We start from the raw sequence: 24604 nt of genomic DNA on the forward strand, positions 1-24604 counted from the left end.
ACGTACATGACCCCAAAGCAGGTGGCAAGCTTCAACAAAAAAGCATCATCAAATTGCCCATGGTGTGGCAATGATACGGCTGACCTGGTCCACAGTTCAGCAGACCTGCACAACTGCGGGCATCACTAGATACAAATGGGACCCAAAAGAATGCCTACTTGGGGCACAACCCAGATCGAGCAAATACAAGCATGTAAACAAGCTGGTGGACTTATCCTGCATCCTTGCAAAAAGAACCATAGCTATGGCCTGGAAGTCCCCTGGGGGCCCAAGACACGAACGATCGATCAATGAGCTCGAAAGATGGACCGAAGCGGAGACTAGAGCATGGCAGGAAGGGGCAAACGCCAGACGGGATGAAGCGAACAATACCCTTAAAGCATGGAAAGCCCTTCTGAGAGACATACCCTTCGCCGCCGACCACAAACCCCCCTGAAGGGAATGTCCGGCTCGGCACAAGGACAGTAAGAGATCTGCCTAAACCACGATAAGACACCCAACCTGGACCACCCTCGGCAACTGATCTTTCACCCCCCTCCACCCCTGCCCCTGAATAGACTTTGGAAACACCATAACATCAAAAGAAGACTGTCTTGTTTGTTTGTTTGTTTATTCCATTGTTTTTCTCTTAAATATTACCACGTACAATGTTTGGACGATGGGACAATCTTCACATGTCATGGCCTAATCAAAGCTTAATGTCTAATTCTCTAAATGCCAATAAAATACGTTTAAAAAATAAAATAAAAATCAAAGTTTTTTTGTTGAAAATTGAGTTCCCCAGTAAATGATAAAATTCATTTATGTCAGATATCCGAGCACATAGTATAGTGTACAATCACATGGTTACATACCCATAATATATTCATCCGTGAAGGGTATGGCGGAAGCAGAAAAAAAAACAAAGATACATTTGTTATAAATCATTGTAAAGTTACTCCAATATTATGCAAAGTTGCATTGGTGGTGTGTGCCCAGATGTGAGTGATGTACCTTACCCACATGTCCAGACCTTAGTGCAAAGATTGATAATAAGTTGATGAAAAGCGGAACCAAGTGATCTTAATAGGTTTGTCATGCTCAGCAATTGTCTCACTAGAGTTCTTAGTTTTACTTGGTATTGTAACATGAGACTTGATTTCAGTCATAATTGTTAGTTTGATTGCACATGTCGAAAACATAATATCTCGCAAAATTAATGTATTACCCTGTGGAAAGCCACAATCTGTGTGTTTAAATAGCATGCCATATGTTTATATTATAGTGAGTAATAATCTGTTAACAAAAATGCAAGTGAGATGAAATTTACAATATGCCTGTTAATTGGGGCAGTCTGTGTGTTCTTAGAATTGGTAAAATATTGGTACAATATGATGGCATACCACGTGCATTCCGTAAGGACGGTTGTTGTGCGTTCAGTTAAAGCTATTCAACATAAAAATGGGTAATCCGGAATAAATAACCCTTGTAATCAAATAAATCCTAAATTCAAAGCACAATGATGCCTTGAGTTAGATCCTATGACAAACATTCTTACTGTTAGCCCAGTGGTTATATTATGGCAAATGCGCGTTGGTTTTGTATTAGTTGTCACGTGTGTATCCCTGGCATAGAATGCTATCACCCGATTATCGCACTAATTGCAAAAGTCCATGACCTATGAGAATGAAGCATAAAGTATGTTGATACACATTCCGTTGCTGAGCACATATTGTACAATGTTGCCCTCGGTTGCAGAAGGAAAGCAACTTACCAATGTACGTGTAAAGAAATGAGGTCCAAATACCTCTGGCGTTGCTTGCGTGTGTTAACACTCTAACGCCGTAAATATTCTATTGTTTTACTTCCTTGCGTGTGAAGTCACGTGCCCCATGGCGTGGGGATCTTTTCTTTCTGATGCAATGCATTTCATTATTGCTTCGGTTATCTACTGTGGAAGCCGTGGGTAAAACTTCCCATTCGTTGCCACATTTAGCCGCGCATGCATCCTTAGCAGCTGCGGCTATAAAACAGTTTAAAAAAAACATATGTACATTTACATGTATGTGTATATATATATATATATATACATGTATGTATATATATATATATGGGCAGTAGTGTTGTAAAGAATTATTTTAGGATACATTGAGTGTAACCTTTGTACACAGTTATTGTAACACTTAAATAACTTTCTATTTATCAACAATACATATAATTGTAAACACTTTAAAAAGTTAAGTTAATATGCAAACAAAGTTTTTTAAGAACAGGTTTATTTAGGGGGAATGTGATTGCACAATTTCTTTTTATTTCACTTTCTGCACATGATACATTGTTTTCATTAGCTCAATCGTCTGTATTATTAATGCTAATCATGCAAGGGATAACAAAACCCTTGAAATTCAAGGAAAAAAACTTTAGTTGCAGGGATAAGGTGAGAACTTAACGCAACAAAACTACAGAAATCCAGCTAAAGCCACCTTAACTTCGCAACCCCTGTTGCGCAGCCTATGACCATAATGATGACATCACAGATCACATCACTGATGAAATCACTAATTACATACCAACAGTAACCAGCATTAAGGATGGCCCTCAGCCATGGTAAGTGTGTAGGGCCAAATAGATGTTAACACATTAATGAATACTAATCATGGCTTTCTCATGGACACTGGCCACAGTCTTCACCCATGTGCACTGTATATTTTAAAACACTAGCAGGCCATCAACCAGAGACTTTGGCCTTCACCAGTGGCTACAGCTTTCAGTTGTCCAGTGTTTATTATATACTCTGATCAGACACTAGTCATGGACTTTAGCACAATACTGGCCTGTGGCCATAATCTTTGGCTGTGCCCATTATGTATTCCAACAAATAAATGGACGTCCCTAGCTATGCCCTTTGCTTATGAGCAGTGTGTACAACTTTTGGCCTTGTCCACTGTATATTTTTAAATAATACAATGCAATAACCAATGGCCTTTGGCCGTGCCCACTGTATATTATATACACTAACCAGCCGGAAGCCATGGTCTTCAAGACAATACTAGCCAGTGGCTATGGCCTTTGGCCGTGCCAACTGTATATTCTAATCTAATAATGGGCACTAGCTACGGCCTTTAGCTATGGCCACTGAATACAGCTTTCATCGTTGCCCACTGTATATTTTTAAAAGTGATGGGCCACTAGGCATGGCTTTTACCGATGCACATTGGTATTTTGCAACATGAAATGACCATTAGCTATTGTGTTTGGTGATGGCTAGTGACCACAGCCTTGTGCAATTGTTATTAAGGTAATCAAAGATTTCATTAGCTAACTTATAAATGATATGTCTAATTCCATTATTAATGTAATCAGTTATATACAATGTAATTAGTGTTGTCACCAGTGAAGGCATCAGTGATGTGATTTGTAATGTCATCAGTGTTCTCATACAACATGTAATTAGTGATGTGATCTGTGATGTTATCATTGTCGTCGTAGGCTGCGCAACAGTGGGCACGCAGCTAAGGTGGCTTTAGCTGAATTTCAGGGGGTTTGTTGTGTTACGTTCTTACCTTAACATCCCTGCAACTAATGTTTTTTTTGTGGTCTGTTGTGCTACCTTGTATGCACGATTTGAAAGTCCCGCGCTCAGGCAGGCCTGACAGTCTTCCGCAGTGTTTGCTGTCGCTTACTGCACCACACCTGGAGCAGACTCAGATCATCATAAAGAGTGGACTGGGGCTGCCTGCCCAAAGGTAATAACAATATCCTCTACCCAATGGGTTCGACCTCTGTGTCCCATCACTAATCCCCCATGCGGGTGCATGTTGCTTGGAAGAAGGTGCCCCCCTCAAGTGTGACTTTTCATTTATCTATGTCCTCTTGCAAGAAAATACATTCGGGAAACATGCATTTCCTAATGTAAATGTGGCAGACCCCACTGAAACTAGTGAACTGCCTCTATGGAATGTAGGAGTGCTTTAAAAGCCCACAGCTGGTTCAAACTGTCCAAGTTACCATAATATTGTCATCTGAGTACATCTTGCAAAGCTTAACAGATGACAATATCACAAGAAGGAATAACCGCCACATGAACGTTTTTAATTAGCATGAAACAGGAGGTGGGAACAATGACATTGACTCGGCCATTTCTGTTATTACAAGAAACACAATAAAAGATATCAGGTCTTTAAATGGACTGTAGTAAGAGAACGGTGTGGGGTGACGTGATAAAGCCAAGGCCAGTGTGTATGCGCATATCACATTCTGCACACGAGGAAGGCACAGAGTGTACAGAGGCTGGAAATCAAGCACAATATGTCCTTTTACATGTAATCCCGAAGTCCTGGCTGTCCGAGTCCAAACTATTATACAGCAGATAAAATATATGTACTGTCTAATGGATTACAAAAATTTGCGTTTGTTAACCTTTTGTTGGACTAACTGAAACCAACCTGCAAAGATGGTACAATGCATTAGCATTCAACATCTCAGACTCCTTTCATCATCAGATCGGGGACACACAGCATGAAAGGATTCATAGAAAATCGTAATCAACATTTCTTTCATAAGAGATGCCAATTACAGTTTTAGGATCCTCCTTTTACTCTTTGGCCATCACATGTTGAAGAAGTCTATGGGATTTTGAAAGCAAATACATTGAACTGATTGTCAGCCAGTCCAATGAAAGGTGTCAAAAGCTGATTTTTTGTGATTTTAACACTGTACCAACAGCATGCAAGGGTACTTACACGATATCGAAAGCGGTCCCATGTCGTTATAACTAATACAAAAATAACTAAATGTTTTCAGTGAAATAAAAATACATTTATTTTTCTTTTTTAATATGCGGGATGCCCCCCAACCTCGTTTCCCCATCTTTATTTTCCACCCTCCAAATCCCGCCACCCCTTTTAATCCCTCTCCCCACCCCATATATACTTTTACCAAAAATTCAACATGTTTTCGTTATGTTTCACTGAAAAAGCTATTGATTATTTTTTTTCGTTATAAACACTGTATACCATCGAAATCCTTATGCAGAAAAGAGAAAGCGTGGCGAGCCCCTTTTATAAAGGAGAAAGTACTCCTCAGTGATTTGCAATATACATCTCTGTAAAATTGATGGGTTGTGTTCATTTATTTTTTTAAGTGCACAAATATACAAACTGAATTGTTGCTTGGAACTAGAAGCAGGAGAGGTCATTTACTTCATGTGGCAACTGCAGGACTTCTCAGCGGGATCCTGGAGGAACAGTGTATATGGCGGCGCCTCAAGGAGGTGGGCAATGAGGGCAGGATGGTAGAGCTGGGCCTAGCGGGAGTTTAGACGAGGTGGGATTTGGAGGTGGACCTAAATTGGAGGAAGCAGAGTTTGACATAGATCACTAACAGGTGGTCATTCCTCATCTTGACAGAGAAGGGACAGCTACTTGTGGTTTTACATTTTGTCCAGCGGACTTCCAAATGAAATTTTTTGGTAGACCTGATGGATCCGGTGGGCTGTTAGTATTGGATCTTATTGGGATTGTGGCTTCAAAGCATTTGTAGGTCCGGCAATGAACTTTGATGGACATTACGCTGCACACTAGCAGTAGCCTCTGCAGGAACCTTATATAAGAGGCCACTGATTAAGATTTTTTAGGTTGAAAATCAATTGGCCTGTGTTTTCTTTTAATCTATTGCAGTGTGTGGAGTTGGTTTGAAGCATGCGCTGCCATAGTAAAGTCTAGAGGTTTTTGACAAGAGCTTCATCTACCAGGTGCGCCAGGTGTGATGTTCTGATTTGTTTGAGTAGTATTACCAGAATAATGATGATTTGGTTATCTGATTGTTTGGCGTGAAGGCTAATATCAGCATCCAAACAGACTCCAAGGATCCTGACCTTGTTTTCGACTGGCACTATTACCCCGCAAGAGGCTGGGCATAAATGGTGTCATTCTCCTTTAACCACTTTTTAAGAACAGAACTAGAACCTCTGTTTTACCACTTTTGAGGCACAGGCTGTTCATTTCCAACCACTTTATGACAAACTGTAGGCCCCAGCTGATAATGTTGAAATGCTCATTCAGTCCCATGGCATGCGTGTGTCTTTGGCATACTGTAGTTGGTACTTCTTCTGTAAGTATGTGAGGTTCTGACATGTATGTTGAAGAGCATGAGGGGCAGGAGGATTGTTTGGGGACACCACATGGAACGGTTGTTAGGCCAGATATTACATAAAAGTGACACTTCACTTGTAGTCCAAATAAAGAACCAAATCCCTCTGAGGAAGGTGACTGACGCCCTGGCCACTAACCAGAGGAGGTGGATGTCGTGGTCTATTGCAGATAGGTGCCCTGGAGAGCGAGTATGAATAAGAAGCCATTACATGCTACCTGGGGCCGGTCATCCCAGATGGACCTTATAGCAGATTCTGTATTCTGGCAGTGGCAGAACCGCGACAAGCCTTTGGCAAGATCTGTATTCGACTTATGTGTTCTCGGAGCTGTGTGGTGACCACTGTTTTTATGATTTTGGAGGACCAGGGCAGATCTGCAATAAGTCAGTAGTTGTAGCAAACAGGATTGGTAGTGGCGTGTTTCTTCGGAGGGAGGGATGTGAGGGCTATCTGTGAAGAAAATTGTCTTATTTTTAATAGCAATATAACTAAAGTCATGCCCTGCCAAGATAACCTCCTAGACTGAGTGGATCACTTTGACTATTTGTGTGTGCGGTTTAGTTGTAAGGGCTCATGGGGCCTCAAAATTAATAAAAGTGTAATGCACTGAAAAGACAGGCGGGGGCCATCCCAGTCTTTTCGAAACGCTATAGTTCCAAGCATGGAGGTTCATAGGGCCCAGGCAACTACGACGGTGCTGAGATTTAGGGCCTATCGAATGTCAATCTACTTATTGGCAAACATAACTATTTTAAAATGTGTTTTGTTACCGAAGAGTACCCCGAATTGACCCCTGTATATGGGATTTGTACATACAGGCATACAGAGCATTGCTAAAAATATAACCAGTGCTTTTTTGGCTCCGCTTATGGCTACACCCGAACTGGTTTTATACCAAAGAGCTATGTTAGGGGTCTTACATTCTGTGAGAGGGTCCTCATTGCCCTGGGCGTGACTCATCCATTGGATGCTGTACATAATTAGCTGGCGGTGTCTCTGGGATAATCCTGAGGGAATAAAGCACATGCATACCCAGAATCTCGTCCACCCTGCTGCTAATCACTGATGGTTGTAAACCCTTGGTGCAATTTATTCCGGGTTGATTTCATAGGGTTCTAAGTGTGCTAATAAGGAAATGTCAATGGATTATATTGTTTTCTCCTAAAGAATATGTACATGCATTAGCTGGCATTGGTTCATTCATTCATTGACTGATTGTTCAGTCTGCTCTGTACCAACATGCTCTGTTTTCAAGTCTCTACAGAAGCTCTCTTGAACCAAAGCGTGATCATGAGTGAAGTCAGGGGGCAACTTACACAACAATTACAATTATCTTCCACAAAATATTGAGTTCTTCTTGGCTTCCTGCCAAGCAAGGGAATATGGCTCCCTTCACTGAATCACGGGGTGTATGTAGTGCATTGAATTTAAAAACAACTCACCAAATATAAAGGAATACAGGATAGTTGCTCAATTCTCTACTGATAAAGATACTTCTCTAGTGTGCTGCCGCTGTCATTGACAACTGATTATTCCACCCTATTAGCTAGAGCCCGGCCTTTCACTATAGTCACCCAGACAGGTGCGGTGGACTGACACAGCATGTAAGCATCAAGCGCTAAAGACATTCGAAAGGCAAATACAATGGTTGATGGGACACGAACAGTGGGCGGATTTGCACCATCATATAAAGCAGCCACATACATAATATGACTTAGGTCAGGAGAGGTAGACTGCCAAGTCACAGATGTAGGTTCATAGGTTGGTCGATCAACCTCATGCTACTCCACGTGGCCCGCTTCCACATTCCATTTTAGGCATATGAACACAGTCCTGACCAACCTTTATGTGTACGCAGCATTGGGGAACCTGGATGCCAGTACTTAACAGGTTAATTACAAGATTACTAAGTACTCATTCTGCCTGAAACAGTGCCTATACTCCTCTTCCTTACATGGGTCATACCATGGGGAAAACAACAAAAGAGAACATTAGCTCATAAAGAAATGAGCAAGGCCATTACTGAACTTCACTTACTGTCTGGATCAGCGAGACATGGTGTATACCGGCCTTTCGGTTTCCTAGGTCCAGTTGAGAGGCAAATAGCTCTCGTCCGCCTGGAAGTTGCACGCGGCTGAGCCTGAGGAAGGGGTATGTTGGGGTCTGGAGCTGTATGAAATATCTATATGAACGGAACAAATACATTAGAAACACAGAAATGCAGTAAGGATGGATTTACTAATAAGATTTGGCAGAAACATCATTTTTCTCGTTATAAATATACCTGCCACCTGAAAAGCTATGTTTCATTACTGTTATGCTCTACAAATATTGAAACAAGGTTTGCGTAAGCCAATAGTTTTTCGGTGATGTATGGTAAAAACGTTTTCCGAGTTCGTGCACAAAGACACACCAAAGCAGATCAGGATATGTTGCGGGGAAAGCAGGCCGAACTATGCCAGGACCTGCAGGATGGGTGGATGAATTACTGTGAGGATTGATGAATGAGGGAGGATGTGTTGGAGGGATAAATCAAAGCTGAAAGGCATATGATACTGTGAGGATATATGGACGGATAAATGCAGAAGTGTGATACTGATGAATAGATTGTGAGTAAGCATGTAGGGATAAATGAGTGTGAGGATGGGTGAATGTGAGAGAACAGTGTGTGGCACAGAGTAAGGATTGTGTCACGTGACAGCCCCCGCCCCAATGTTTGCTGAGCAGATGCCAGGAAGTTTAAGCACGTGGAACACTGCGTACAAAGGTACTAGAGTGATGAAGCATGTTCTAACTTAACAAAAGCCAGAAACACGAAAGGATACATGAAGGTCTTTCAGCTGCAGCCCGATTTCTACACTTTGAATTTGTGGGAAGAATGGCGGGTATTCTTCAACGACTCTTTCTACAAGCAGCCCCATCATAGGACCTACATAGTTGGCACTGTTTTGTCTTACCCACTGTTAGTGTCCAGAAGAAAGGCATGGGCACAAAAGTTGCATATTTTTGGCTATAAACTTTTATTAAACAACAACATGTTTTGAAAAAGGCCTCTCTATCCTTATGCGAGGAACACAACTCAAGGTCCTTATGAGACCTTGAAAACCATGTTTCAAGGCCCTATGATGCACCGTTTCTGAGATATTTGCACTGCAAAGCACTGCACCACACCAGATGCATTTCATTTCTGTGTCATTTCTAAGCTTTTCTGTTTCCAGATGCCCCCTAAAAAAGAAAAATCTATTGGACAAATGAATCCAAAATGAAAGAAATTGAGAGGCATGTCTGCAGAACCTGTGCAGAGTACGGGTACCTTTTGCTAGTATCAAATAAACATATCTCCTTTGGATTCAGTAGAGTAAAAAGGCCCAATTAAAAGGTGGACTTTTTCCATGCGAGTCATAAACTGGTGAAAAGAGTTAATGACACAGGAGAAAAAAATGGTTCAACTGTATTTATTGCCATAATCTCAGTGAAGCGTTACCCGCATATTTTTCATGACATTTTGATTTAACTTATTAAGGACAATCAATGTATTAGATTACTGGAAAAAGGTTGCTAGTAAAAAACACCATTGTACAATGTTTCAAGATGTAACTCAGGTTGAATAATTTGAACATTTGATCATGTATTGTCCTAGGCTTGTTGCCCTGTGACAAAGTATGTCTGATAATATGAATTGGCACCCAACTTAAGGGGGAATTATGTGTGGAAGTTTCTTTTAAGATTGAAGGCAATTCCAACTCTTTTGATTCATAATGTGGATTTTGGAAAGTATCAAACAAGTTTTAAATGTGTATAATTCTTACTTGGAGAAGTCTAATTTGGAAAAGGGGGACCAACTGACGTATTTTTCTGTTTTTAAAGAGTTACATTTTATGTATACAAAATGAGATAGAAACCATTTAAACTATTCAAATCATGCCTCACACAGACATCCTGGCTATCAGAATTGTTTCATATAGCTGTGGTGCATTATAAAACAGGTGTTTCAATTTTCAGTAAAATCCAATTTAATACGATTTCTGTCCCCCACAGAAATAATGTTCCCTTTCAGGGGCATATGCAAAAATGTCCAACAATGTCCACTAGTTTGCAATGCAGATTGTGCTACACCTGGATTCCTCTATCAAAATGAACACAAAAAGAGCTGCCATCTAGTGCACATTTTCAGACAATTAATTAACTGAATATGATCCAATCTGAAATAGGCTATATACTTGAGAATTATTTATTTTATGGACCATGTATTTTAAAAGGTAGTAATTTGAAGTTAATTATTGGATTATCAAAGCTTCAGGGCTGAAACCCTCTGTTATCCACTTATCAGAGACGATCAGAATGGATTACTTGATCAAATTGTGCTTTATTTTCCAATGATCATCCTTCAAACACAAGCGTGCTCAAGTTCTAGGGGTAGACATGGACTAAATGAATGTCACTGCTATTCTGGTGATACAAAGTTTTCTGCAAAATTCTGGTGTAAAGTTCAGTTAAAGAATAGCAGATTTCTGTGATTTGGAATCCCTAGTTCCCAGTGAATTAAATATCCAGCTATTTTTACGGTTCCAAAATCTAATGACCAGTCATTTAATAATTATGCAAACTTTACCAAGGGCTTCCTTGTAATCTGTGTGATGAGAAGCTTATTCCCGCACAAATGATTTTTAAAAGGTTTTGCAGTTCTTAATTCTGCATGCCAGTTTAAAAATACATATACAGATAAACCGGCCTCTGTCTCCATGTCCATTTGCCTTCCTTTCCTGTACACCATGATTTATTTAAACTTTGGGTAGTGCATTTCTTAGGGTTTACTGTACAATTAATTCAAGCTCTTATCTTGTCCCACGTCAGCAACTGGAGCTATATCAAGTAATTTTTTGATTCTTTGTATTTTTGTAAGTGCCATTTTCCTTTTCCATTATATATTCAGGACTTCAAGTCCAAGAATGCAAAGGGAGAAAAAAGGATGCCTTAGCATAATCAGATGTTCTGTTTTAAAATAATTATGTGCAATATACATGCAGAAATAAAAGATACATTTTTGTTTAGAGTGGAACAGTGTGACCTATCCGGTGTGATGCATCCAGTGTGTCTATCGCAATGGCACTGTCAGGGCTCAGAGTTCTCACCCCAAACTCCTCCTCTTTGATCTTCACCTGCCATCCCTTATCAACTTCCTTCATGCACCTACTACTCCTGCCTCCTCTCTCCCTGTCCCTCTTACCCCTCTTATGACTGGTGTACCACACCCCTGCACTGCTCCTCAGAAAAACATTAAAGACAGTGACCTGCTTCATCTAGCCACACTTAATGCATGTTCTGCTATCAAACACTCTGCTGACATCTGCCTCCTCCTTGAAGACATTGACCTTGATATCCTCACTCTTACCAAGCCGTGGGTCAATGCCAGCTCAGTCACTGCTTTTGACTCTCTTCTCCCTGATGGCTACAAGATCATCTATAATCCTTGTCCTAACCGTTCAGCGGTGGGGTTGCTCTGATTTTCCCTGAGTGGGTCCCTTCTTCCCTCACACTCACCCAGCCATACTCCTCTGAGAGTCTGGTCTGCAAGCTGGTCATCTCTCCTACCTTCTCCCTGACCAGTCCCACCATCTACAGGCCACCTGGCTCCATCACTGTGTTACTCTCTGAATGGATTGACTTCTCTTCCTCCCTGCGATCATCTTCCTTGAAACTCTTTCTACTGGGTGACCTCAACATCCACCGTGACTCCTAATGTATAGTGTCCACTCTCTTTCTTGACCTCTGTACCTCTCTCTCCCTCTCCATTCTCCCTTCTGGTCCTACCCACTCGGCTGAGCACACTCTGGATGCTTTTATTCACACAAATCTTTCGCTCACTGCCCCACCCACCACTCTGCTCGCCTGGTTAGACCATTCCCTCCTCTCCTCTCACCTGGGCCCTCTCAACCCTCTGACCCCCCCCCCCGGCCCTGACAACCATGTTCATTAACATCCACCCAATTAAACTAGTGTCAGTTGCAGTCTTTGGATCCACCTTCATCCCACCGTCTCCTTCCACTGCAGACTCTACCTCCGACTATGCTCTTAGCAACCTCCATCTCGCCATCTCTAAACTCTCAACATTCTTGCCCATCATGAGGATCCGCCCAAAACACACCACCAAGCACAACACTTGGTATGACCCTGATCTAGCAGATCTGAAGGGCAAATACAGATCTGCAGAAAGGAAGTGGCAGTCCACAGGCTCACCCTCTGACAAACTGGCCTGTCGCCTTCTCCAAAGGCAATACTGTCTCACTATTCTAAGAAGAGGGCCCACATCCAGGCCTGTGTCTCTGGAGCATCCAACAACCAGGCTGAAAACTGCAAGGAACTAGCCAATCCTTCAGCAGTCACCACCTTTCCTCTTTCCTCTCAGGCCCTCTGCACTTGACCGGTCACCCACTTCAGTGAAAAAACTAAGGACATACTGAGCACTCTTTCTTTCCCCCCTGAAAAACCTTCTGCCGAACCCTCCTCTCCCACTAACGACGGCCCCATCTCCATCACTTCCTTCCTTGGGAAACTTCTTGAAAAGCTGGTCTATCCCCAAATGGCCCAGCATACTGAGCTTGTTGGTTACCTATACAACCACAACCTGTATTCCGAGCATCTAGAAGCACAGAAACTGCTCTTCTGAACACCCGTTAAGAACTGCTCGCATCTCTTGACACAAACTCTCCTGCTGTCCTCATTTTACTTTATCTTTCCTCTGCCTTTGACATAGTGAACCGTTCCATCTTCATAAAATGGCTCCATAATACCCTTGGTATCTCAGAGCAAGCACTGGACTGACTGACCTCCTTCCGCAATAACCATCCCTACCAGGTAATCCTTGGCTTGTTCTCCTCTCCTACCTCTATCTCCACCTGTGGCATTCCCTGGAGCTCTAGCCTTTCACCCTCTGCTCTTTAAAGTCTATCTCGCTCCACTTGCTCACCTTATCTCTACTTTCTCCCCCCACTTCCATTGTTATGCAGATGACACCCAACTCTTCTTCAAACTTCCCGCTGATAATCCCCCTTCTTCCTCTAGCATTCCTGGCTGCCTATCTGCTATCCAGTCCTGGTGTGCCTCCAATGAACTCTGCCGCAAGGCCAGCAAGACGGTGATTCTTCCTATTGGGACTCCTACACCCTCCTTCCTTCCTTCACTCTTGCCATCCTCTATGGGCTCTCCACCTTCTCCTGCACCTGACACCAGAAACCTTGGAGTCATCTTGGACTCCTCTCTCTCTTTCCTCCTTCACATCTTGGACCTTGCCAAGAAGGCCCATTTTGAACTCGACCCCCTTAGAGGCAACCTTCCTTCCCTCACTTTTCACATGGAGCCCAACGTCTCCAGAGCACTGGCACTCTCTAGGCTTTACTATTGCAAAAGCCTCTTCCTTAATCTACCCTCAGAATAGGGCGGCAAGACTTAACCTTGGCCTCAAGCCCAGGGACTGTATCTCTCCAGCCCTAAAATTCCTCCATTGGCTCCCATTTGCTGCAAGGATCAAATACAAATCCCCCTGTATCAACCATTGGGGCCAAACACCAATCTATCTACAACTTGCCCTTACCAAATACTCTCCTTCCAGATCCTTACGCTCTTCCGGCTCCAACTCTCTGCATATCAGGTGCTTTTTTAAGCAGAGAGCTGGCGACAGATCTCTCTCCTCGGCTGGCACCCTCCACTGGAACAGCCCCAACCCTCTCCTCCTTCAGTCGGATCTTCTCAAATTCCGGAAGTTCCTCAATACATTCCTCTTCACCTCCTCCTTCCCTCTCTCACTCCTGTGCTAATACCCCAATGTCACTGAGATTGGTGGTCTGGGACCTTCTGTGTTCCTTCCCCTTGTCCTGTGGGTGCTTTGAAACACAATTCTGATGTATAAGTACCTTACAAATGCACAACAACAACAAAAAAACGATTATTTTGAGGGGTACAATGGGTAAGCACTGATGAACAAATATTTTGAAAATATTTTAAAACCCTGAATTAGAAAAACCCCTACTAAAAACAGGAAACCCTATCCACGGTTGAGAGTACCAAGCACTGCTGTTAGACTATTCCAGCAGTGAAGAGACAAACACATACGGCAGTTTAATTGCATCAAGTATCTGTAGCATAGATATCTCCAAGCTGCGTGTTGGGAGGTGCAGGGATGTGTGGGGAAGCCTGATTGAGACACTGACACTTGTGATAATGCAGAACTCATCCAGAAAAAGGCATCCAAACAACGGTTTACATGATTGTAGCAGTGGCTACATGACTATGTCGAAGTAAGGTTTTTAGTTGGTGCCATCGTCAGAACCCCTTTACACTGGTTAGTGCAACATGCTTGCTGAAAAGTGAAGTTGATCATTTGCAGCCAGATACTACCAATCAGATCAAAGTTGTCTGGTGTTGGGGAGGAATGGTGATACAGGGGCAGGCCATCTCATTGAAAGTGTGGTGGGAAAGGACTGGGTGAGGAGGACCTGTAGCATATGTTCACACTCGGACTCATCACAGATCCCAAAATATGACTTAGTAGTAAATGACGGTACTGCCTAGGTGAACTAGATGGTTGGTTTTATAGAGGTAGTCACTTTTTTTGGCAAGCTGCCTTTAGAAAAATCATTCCAGATCTTATTTATTTTTGCACAAAACAAGAATGTCTTGACTACTCCTCTAATGGATATTATTTGAAAGAGCAGTGATTTTCAAAAGTAAACACTACGAACAGCATTGCAACCATAAAGAAGAGTAAAAAATAGCATAGTTGTATGATACCAATGGTCATGTATTGAGAGCTGCTTAAACAGCCTTCCAACTTCATATTTCTTTTTAAATATAAAAGGGTGTTGAGACATTTTGCACCTGTTCAAATTTTGAGCACACATGTGATTATTAATAATATGCTACCACTTAATTGCATGTTTCCTGATATCACTCTCTTTGATAGTTTGAGGTGAAATGAAACCATGAGTTGAACACCTCTTTTTAACGTTTGGGCCATATATAGTGTAAAGTTAGTAATGTGCCAATGTACTTTCATGCAAAGAGTGCATTCTGCCAATCACAGATAATACCAGTGAGGAACCAACAAAATGCACCAGCATTAGAAAGTTGTAATGTTGACGACTTTACAAACTATAACCTGTCTCTGTTGCTGCTTACAGAGAGAAATAATTTTTTGTATTTGTATTTTGTATTTGTTTATTATTTGTATCGCGCGCCAAACCCTGAGGTAACTGGGCGCTTCGGAACTTAGTGGTTATACATTCATATAGGCAAATTACAGATCAATAATGTGACAACAGTGAGGGACCCTGGTTACAGGTGGGCCAGGAAGGAGATAATAAGCATAGTATCTGGTATGACAGAAGACGAGCAAAGTCTTAAATAGACAGTGGTCAGTTTACATGGTAGTAACCTCTTAATGAAGAGACTTGTTGCTCAGCCAACTTTTTATATTGGCTTTAAAGGTTAGGAAGGAGGGTTCCTGTCTGAGGGGGGTAGGAATGGAGTTCCATCGTTTGGCAGCTAATTGAGATGGAACTTAAATATTAAGTGAACATAAGTGGGTGACCACACATGACCTTGTGTTTTGTTTTCACATATGCATGCCAATGAGACCAAGATCACCTCAAAGTGGATGAGGAATCTGGAGAATGCATTCAACTAGGAAACTAGTAGATGATAGACCAACAGATGACACAACAAAACTACAGCTGAGGACACAGATCCATCCTGCTCCAGGGACCTATGGCCTCTGTCCTACCATTCACGTGGCCAGAACCAAAGCCGACCCCTTTGGATTCACACCAAACAAATCCAAATTGTATGTTCTATTTGATAGCCCTCTCTCATCCCACCTCAGCTGAATTCAGTTGCCAGGAACCACTTGCATCATCTACATTTGGATAAAAGGGGTACCCCAACTTCCCTTTCGCCCCACATATCCCTCAAAAGAAATAACACTGATGCTCAATGCAGCGTCATTCCCACTGTGCTGTTGCCAAGGCATCTACACACAGCTCCGATAATTGACACCTGCCAAGGTACACAGGCGGAACCATATCACCTGGGTAACCTTGCCATTTCCATATTGCACTAGTTACAGAATACCAATAAAGGACTCAAACAATCAAAAACGTTGTATCTTGTCCATAAGGCACTGCATGATCAGACCATGAGTTTTCACTTGAAAGTTGTGAATCCCTACTAAACATTAAGGAAACTGAGATAGGCCACTCAACATTCAATCGATCTTCCCTCCACCACAACGTTACATACTGGAGATCTTCTGGAGCTGATTTTTACTAGCACAGGGATCTTCCTCTATAAGATACATTTCTCCCTGAACCTATGTGTCGAAATTACTTCTGCCCCGCAGGAGTACAAGAATGAGTAGTAACTGAACTGCCCACTCTGCCCTCACACTAATACAAAAAAAATCAGTGATCACAATCATAATGATGAAACAGGCAGATTTAAGAAATATACCTCCTTCTCCTGTTGTGGTAATGTGGGCTGAGGAAAGGGTATACCTACAAAAGGGGTGTGAATGTGAAACTGGAGAAACCCAAACTTCAAAGTACAACAGTCTAAAATAAGGGAATGCACATTCAAGGCTCTTTAAACAAAACATATATATATACACACACACATATTGTTTCCCAATCCAATTGAACACACCATATGTACTAAATAGAATACAGTACGAAAACCCATCCCTGTGCAAAGAACACAGAATATACAATGATAGAAGGATACAGCCCTCTGGGTAATGAAACTGGGATGAAAGTCAATCAACCACACTGTTTGTAAAATGATATGTTCTGGTGCGAGGTAAGGGTTTTAAGGTGATCTAACCAGTCTTTCGGGCCCAAATGTGCACTTAGGGGAAGGTAGGAGTCAATAGTACCTTCTTGTTGTTCCTGGTGGTTCGTCGGCATCGAGCAAGGCTTTGTGGCGCAGTGCGAGTATTTCAAACCAGGCACGAATGCGGCAGTTGCTGTTTCCAAAAGGGTAGAAATCTCGAGTCTAGATCAAACTGAAGTTCGCTACGGTTCAAAGTTGGGCTCAAAGGATGTGGATAGTGGGGGCCACCAGGGTCCATTCAGAGTCAACATATTGTTCAACAGTGGAGATTCTAATAACTGGATGGGCAGTTCGAGATGGTTCGATGCAGCATTTGATGGTCACAGTTTGATGAAGCCAGCAGGATCGTTTGGCCATCGATGCAGGATTGGTAAAGGCGTGTATTGGTTGAAAGGTGGATGAGGCAGTTGCAGTAATAAGCTTCTTGCTTGAGCCGAGTCAATGACGCGTTCAGCTTGCTTCAAGAGTGCAGTACAGTGGCTCGAAGATCTGCACATTGACACGGGCAGCTCCGGAGGTTTGAATGTGTTGAACAGTGCTCAAAACATGCTCATAGCAGTTTCACTGTGAAAACAGGCTCTCAGTACCAATCCAGAGACTCAGAGACAAGATAGGTCCTTGTTCTCATTCTCGCAAACACCAGGGAGACTGGCACACCAGCAGGAGTCCTGCACCTTCTGTGAGGTCCTGGGTACCGGAGTAGCCAGCAGAGTGGCAGGTCTTACTCCAGTAGCAGGGCAACCTCAATGTGCCCTGGGGATGGTTATGGAGCAGAGCTTGCCTCTGCCTTGGATCCTCTGTCTTCAATTCACTGGTGAAGGATAATTCTTCCTGAAAGGTTGAAGTCCACAGATGGATCAAGGAGGAGTGGGAGGCACCCTCTTTTATAGGCAAGGCTCCACAGATGATTGGACAAAAATAAGATTGCTTTCAGGTGTCCAATCCCTGTCCTTAAGAAAAGTGGTGTTTGCCTTCTGACTTCACACCAAAAGTGCTTTGTGCAAAAAGAAGTGGAGGAAACAGGAAGGAGAGGTACAGACAGAAGCAAGATTGTGAAACCCTTCCCAACTTGTTCTGAGCTTCCTCTGTCTACACTTACCCAGCCTCCTTCCCTTGCCCACAGGATGAAAGTCACTTTGGTATGCAACACCCTGGTGTGAAGCTAGTCTTTTTGTGTGGGGTGTTCCCTTTGTTTCCTGTTTGCCAGGACCTGTTGAGGGGCTCTCATGACCTCACAAAGTATCAAAGGCAGGGAGCCCCGGGAACTATAGTCCTACTAGTTGCAGCATAGACAGAGCAGTGATTGACACTACTGCACTCGGAATACGCTCCTTGGGACGGACAACAACCCTGCACTTAAGCCAGACCCTTACTAGACTGGGTGCACTTGTCCCCTCCTCCCTTGCACTTCCTATCTGTGCACTTGCACGGCCGTGAACGTACTAGGCCTAGCAAGTTTGTTCTGTCCTGTCCTCCCTCTATCTCCCCTCCCTTGCTTGGCTGTACCTGAAATACTCGAGCACAGGGGAGTTGCTAGGTCTGGAAAAGACCCGGGGCTAAGCTGATGTCGGTATTGTTGGGACTGGGGGCTAGCTAGTCTTTTGGCTGTAGCTCCTGAGATTCTATCCGGGGCTACAACCAAAAGATCAGGGGCTATAGCCCCTTTAGCCCCCCCTAGCAACGCCCCTGCTCGAGCATAGGCGTATTAGTGACGACCAACGACCAATCAATCTGAAATGTCGCCAGCCTAGTACTATAGTTTATTGTTCTGTATGCCCTTTTCCCCCACCTGCTCCCCCCATCTCTTCCCACACTTTGTCATGCACTTGCACTATCTGACAAATTGTTAGCCATAGTATGGTATTTTATTGATTATATGCTATTCTCCCCCACACCCTTTTCTGAATCCACCCAGTTATGCACTTGCGCCAGTTGAAATGCCTCTGGCATAGTATGCTAGTTATTTTTGTAAGATCATTCGGAATCTTCAAGGCCTAAGATTGATGACTGTATTCCCTTGTTCCTTTCCCACCTTGAAGCACTTCACTTGTGTATAAGCGCTTTACAATTACAAAATTACAATTACAATTACAGCTAGTCTGAGGGGACTACACACAACCTGCTCGCAGATGGTCTGGGCTCACAGTGTTGACGCATGTATGATGCCAATCAGATGTGGCTTTAATAATTATGAGAAGCACTATCCACCAAACCCTAAACTCAGGTGTGGTTTATATTTAAAGTTAACAACTGCCACAAGGATAGTAACTCATTATTATGTGATTTTGGGACAGAGGTGCAGATTTAAATGCAGCCTTTGCACTACAGTGATTTGGCCGTTGCATCAACTGTCAAACAGGGCACATGTGACCTCTGAACATTCTTTGTGCCACTGGAGATCAGGAGAAACTTATTTTCTTTTTATTTATTTATTGAACTTGTGTATGGCACCTGTACAGCAGAAAGTGTTTCCATATAAGCAGGCTGTATAAATGGCACAGTTGTAAGCAATGCTTTTGGCATGGAGCATAATGAAAGGGGAGTCTGATTAGCAGGCGACCATTTCGGAGATGGAAAACGTCAGGGCGGCTGCACCCTTTCGAGGTGGCAATACCTCATACTTCCCTCTAGAACATTCTCACACTGCTGCAAGCTGAATCTGATTTCTTTATGTTCATAATATTCCAAAAAACCCAGCAAGCACATCCTTTTCACATCGCCAACAGCCAAGATTTTTTTTTTACCTCTGCAGGTTTCAGAGACAGAGTCACACATCCTACTCATCAGATGCCCAAGACAAAGTCATCTCCACCTGCCGCTCTGCTAGGTGTAAGGAATTTTGGATATAACTCACTTCCGATTGATACACTAAGCCACAACAACCGGAGAGGAATATCTCCTCACCCACTCGGCTGAGCACACTCTGGATGCTTTTATTCACACAAATCTTTCGCTCACTGCCCCACCCACCACTCTGCTCGCCTGGTTAGACCATTCCCTCCTCTCCTCTCACCTGGGCCCTCTCAACCCTCTGACCCCCCCCCCGGCCCTGACAACCATGTTCATTAACATCCACCCAATTAAACTAGTGTCAGTTGCAGTCTTTGGATCCACCTTCATCCCACCGTCTCCTTCCACTGCAGACTCTACCTCCGACTATGCTCTTAGCAACCTCCATCTCGCCATCTCTAAACTCTCAACATTCTTGCCCATCATGAGGATCCGCCCAAAACACACCACCAAGCACAACACTTGGTATGACCCTGATCTAGCAGATCTGAAGGGCAAATACAGATCTGCAGAAAGGAAGTGGCAGTCCACAGGCTCACCCTCTGACAAACTGGCCTGTCGCCTTCTCCAAAGGCAATACTGTCTCACTATTCTAAGAAGAGGGCCCACATCCAGGCCTGTGTCTCTGGAGCATCCAACAACCAGGCTGAAAACTGCAAGGAACTAGCCAATCCTTCAGCAGTCACCACCTTTCCTCTTTCCTCTCAGGCCCTCTGCACTTGACCGGTCACCCACTTCAGTGAAAAAACTAAGGACATACTGAGCACTCTTTCTTTCCCCCCTGAAAAACCTTCTGCCGAACCCTCCTCTCCCACTAACGACGGCCCCATCTCCATCACTTCCTTCCTTGGGAAACTTCTTGAAAAGCTGGTCTATCCCCAAATGGCCCAGCATACTGAGCTTGTTGGTTACCTATACAACCACAACCTGTATTCCGAGCATCTAGAAGCACAGAAACTGCTCTTCTGAACACCCGTTAAGAACTGCTCGCATCTCTTGACACAAACTCTCCTGCTGTCCTCATTTTACTTTATCTTTCCTCTGCCTTTGACATAGTGAACCGTTCCATCTTCATAAAATGGCTCCATAATACCCTTGGTATCTCAGAGCAAGCACTGGACTGACTGACCTCCTTCCGCAATAACCATCCCTACCAGGTAATCCTTGGCTTGTTCTCCTCTCCTACCTCTATCTCCACCTGTGGCATTCCCTGGAGCTCTAGCCTTTCACCCTCTGCTCTTTAAAGTCTATCTCGCTCCACTTGCTCACCTTATCTCTACTTTCTCCCCCCACTTCCATTGTTATGCAGATGACACCCAACTCTTCTTCAAACTTCCCGCTGATAATCCCCCTTCTTCCTCTAGCATTCCTGGCTGCCTATCTGCTATCCAGTCCTGGTGTGCCTCCAATGAACTCTGCCGCAAGGCCAGCAAGACGGTGATTCTTCCTATTGGGACTCCTACACCCTCCTTCCTTCCTTCACTCTTGCCATCCTCTATGGGCTCTCCACCTTCTCCTGCACCTGACACCAGAAACCTTGGAGTCATCTTGGACTCCTCTCTCTCTTTCCTCCTTCACATCTTGGACCTTGCCAAGAAGGCCCATTTTGAACTCGACCCCCTTAGAGGCAACCTTCCTTCCCTCACTTTTCACATGGAGCCCAACGTCTCCAGAGCACTGGCACTCTCTAGGCTTTACTATTGCAAAAGCCTCTTCCTTAATCTACCCTCAGAATAGGGCGGCAAGACTTAACCTTGGCCTCAAGCCCAGGGACTGTATCTCTCCAGCCCTAAAATTCCTCCATTGGCTCCCATTTGCTGCAAGGATCAAATACAAATCCCCCTGTATCAACCATTGGGGCCAAACACCAATCTATCTACAACTTGCCCTTACCAAATACTCTCCTTCCAGATCCTTACGCTCTTCCGGCTCCAACTCTCTGCATATCAGGTGCTTTTTTAAGCAGAGAGCTGGCGACAGATCTCTCTCCTCGGCTGGCACCCTCCACTGGAACAGCCCCAACCCTCTCCTCCTTCAGTCGGATCTTCTCAAATTCCGGAAGTTCCTCAATACATTCCTCTTCACCTCCTCCTTCCCTCTCTCACTCCTGTGCTAATACCCCAATGTCACTGAGATTGGTGGTCTGGGACCTTCTGTGTTCCTTCCCCTTGTCCTGTGGGTGCTTTGAAACACAATTCTGATGTATAAGTACCTTACAAATGCACAACAACAACAAAAAAACGATTATTTTGAGGGGTACAATGGGTAAGCACTGATGAACAAATATTTTGAAAATATTTTAAAACCCTGAATTGGAAAAACCCCTACTAAAAACAGGAAACCCTATCCACGGTTGAGAGTACCAAGCACTGCTGTTAGACTATTCCAGCAGTGAAGAGACAAACACATACGGCAGTTTAATTGCATCAAGTATCTGTAGCATAGATATCTCCAAGCTGCGTGTTGGGAGGTGCAGGGATGTGTGGGGAAGCCTGATTGAGACACTGACACTTGTGATAATGCAGAACTCATCCAGAAAAAGGCATCCAAACAACGGTTTACATGATTGTAGCAGTGGCTACATGACTATGTCGAAGTAAGGTTTTTAGTTGGTGCCATCGTCAGAACCCCTTTACACTGGTTAGTGCAACATGCTTGCTAAAAAGTGAAGTTGATCATTTGCAGCCAGATACCACCAATCAGATCAAAGTTGTCTGGTGTTGGGGAGGAATGGTGATACAGGGGCAGGCCATCTCATTGAAAGTGTGGTGGGAAAGGACTGGGTGAGGAGGACCTGTAGCATATGTTCACACTCGGACTCATCACAGATCCCAAAATATGACTTAGTAGTAAATGACGGTACTGCCTAGGTGAACTAGATGGTTGGTTTTATAGAGGTAGTCACTTTTTTTGGCAAGCTGCCTTTAGAAAAATCATTCCAGATCTTATTTATTTTTGCACAAAACAAGAATGTCTTGACTACTCCTCTAATGGATATTATTTGAAAGAGCAGTGATTTTCAAAAGTAAACACTACGAACAGCATTGCAACCATAAAGAAGAGTAAAAAATAGCATAGTTGTATGATACCAATGGTCATGTATTGAGAGCTGCTTAAACAGCCTTCCAACTTCATATTTCTTTTTAAATATAAAAGGGTGTTGAGACATTTTGCACCTGTTCAAATTTTGAGCACACATGTGATTATTAATAATATGCTACCACTTAATTGCATGTTTCCTGATATCACTCTCTTTGATAGTTTGAGGTGAAATGAAACCATGAGTTGAACACCTCTTTTTAACGTTTGGGCCATATATAGTGTAAAGTTAGTAATGTGCCAATGTACTTTCATGCAAAGAGTGCATTCTGCCAATCACAGATAATACCAGTGAGGAACCAACAAAATGCACCAGCATTAGAAAGTTGTAATGTTGACGACTTTACAAACTATAACCTGTCTCTGTTGCTGCTTACAGAGAGAAATAATTTTTTGTATTTGTATTTTGTATTTGTTTATTATTTGTATCGCGCGCCAAACCCTGAGGTAACTGGGCGCTTCGGAACTTAGTGGTTATACATTCATATAGGCAAATTACAGATCAATAATGTGACAACAGTGAGGGACCCTGGTTACAGGTGGGCCAGGAAGGAGATAATAAGCATAGTATCTGGTATGACAGAAGACGAGCAAAGTCTTAAATAGACAGTGGTCAGTTTACATGGTAGTAACCTCTTAATGAAGAGACTTGTTGCTCAGCCAACTTTTTATATTGGCTTTAAAGGTTAGGAAGGAGGGTTCCTGTCTGAGGGGGGTAGGAATGGAGTTCCATCGTTTGGCAGCTAATTGAGATGGAACTTAAATATTAAGTGAACATAAGTGGGTGACCACACATGACCTTGTGTTTTGTTTTCACATATGCATGCCAATGAGACCAAGATCACCTCAAAGTGGATGAGGAATCTGGAGAATGCATTCAACTAGGAAACTAGTAGATGATAGACCAACAGATGACACAACAAAACTACAGCTGAGGACACAGATCCATCCTGCTCCAGGGACCTATGGCCTCTGTCCTACCATTCACGTGGCCAGAACCAAAGCCGACCCCTTTGGATTCACACCAAACAAATCCAAATTGTATGTTCTATTTGATAGCCCTCTCTCATCCCACCTCAGCTGAATTCAGTTGCCAGGAACCACTTGCATCATCTACATTTGGATAAAAGGGGTACCCCAACTTCCCTTTCGCCCCACATATCCCTCAAAAGAAATAACACTGATGCTCAATGCAGCGTCATTCCCACTGTGCTGTTGCCAAGGCATCTACACACAGCTCCGATAATTGACACCTGCCAAGGTACACAGGCGGAACCATATCACCTGGGTAACCTTGCCATTTCCATATTGCACTAGTTACAGAATACCAATAAAGGACTCAAACAATCAAAAACGTTGTATCTTGTCCATAAGGCACTGCATGATCAGACCATGAGTTTTCACTTGAAAGTTGTGAATCCCTACTAAACATTAAGGAAACTGAGATAGGCCACTCAACATTCAATCGATCTTCCCTCCACCACAACGTTACATACTGGAGATCTTCTGGAGCTGATTTTTACTAGCACAGGGATCTTCCTCTATAAGATACATTTCTCCCTGAACCTATGTGTCGAAATTACTTCTGCCCCGCAGGAGTACAAGAATGAGTAGTAACTGAACTGCCCACTCTGCCCTCACACTAATACAAAAAAAATCAGTGATCACAATCATAATGATGAAACAGGCAGATTTAAGAAATAT

General features: G+C 43.2%; 1 protein-coding gene across 2 annotated transcripts in view; it reads right to left on the reverse strand.

Annotated features, from left to right (window-relative positions):
- Positions 1-24604, reverse strand: part of ARHGAP42 (Rho GTPase activating protein 42) — a 979121-nt gene that overhangs the window by 66281 nt on the left and 888236 nt on the right. For both annotated transcript variants that reach the window (XM_069639111.1, XM_069639110.1), the window contains exon 19: positions 8168-8312. In XM_069639111.1, the coding sequence (XP_069495212.1) occupies positions 8168-8312 (145 nt within the window). The remainder of the gene's footprint in view (positions 1-8167; positions 8313-24604) is intronic.

Source organism: Ambystoma mexicanum, chromosome 7q (genome assembly GCF_040938575.1).
Source record: "Ambystoma mexicanum isolate Mex_15411 chromosome 7q, UKY_AmexF1_1, whole genome shotgun sequence".
Lineage (NCBI taxonomy): Eukaryota > Metazoa > Chordata > Amphibia > Caudata > Ambystomatidae > Ambystoma > Ambystoma mexicanum.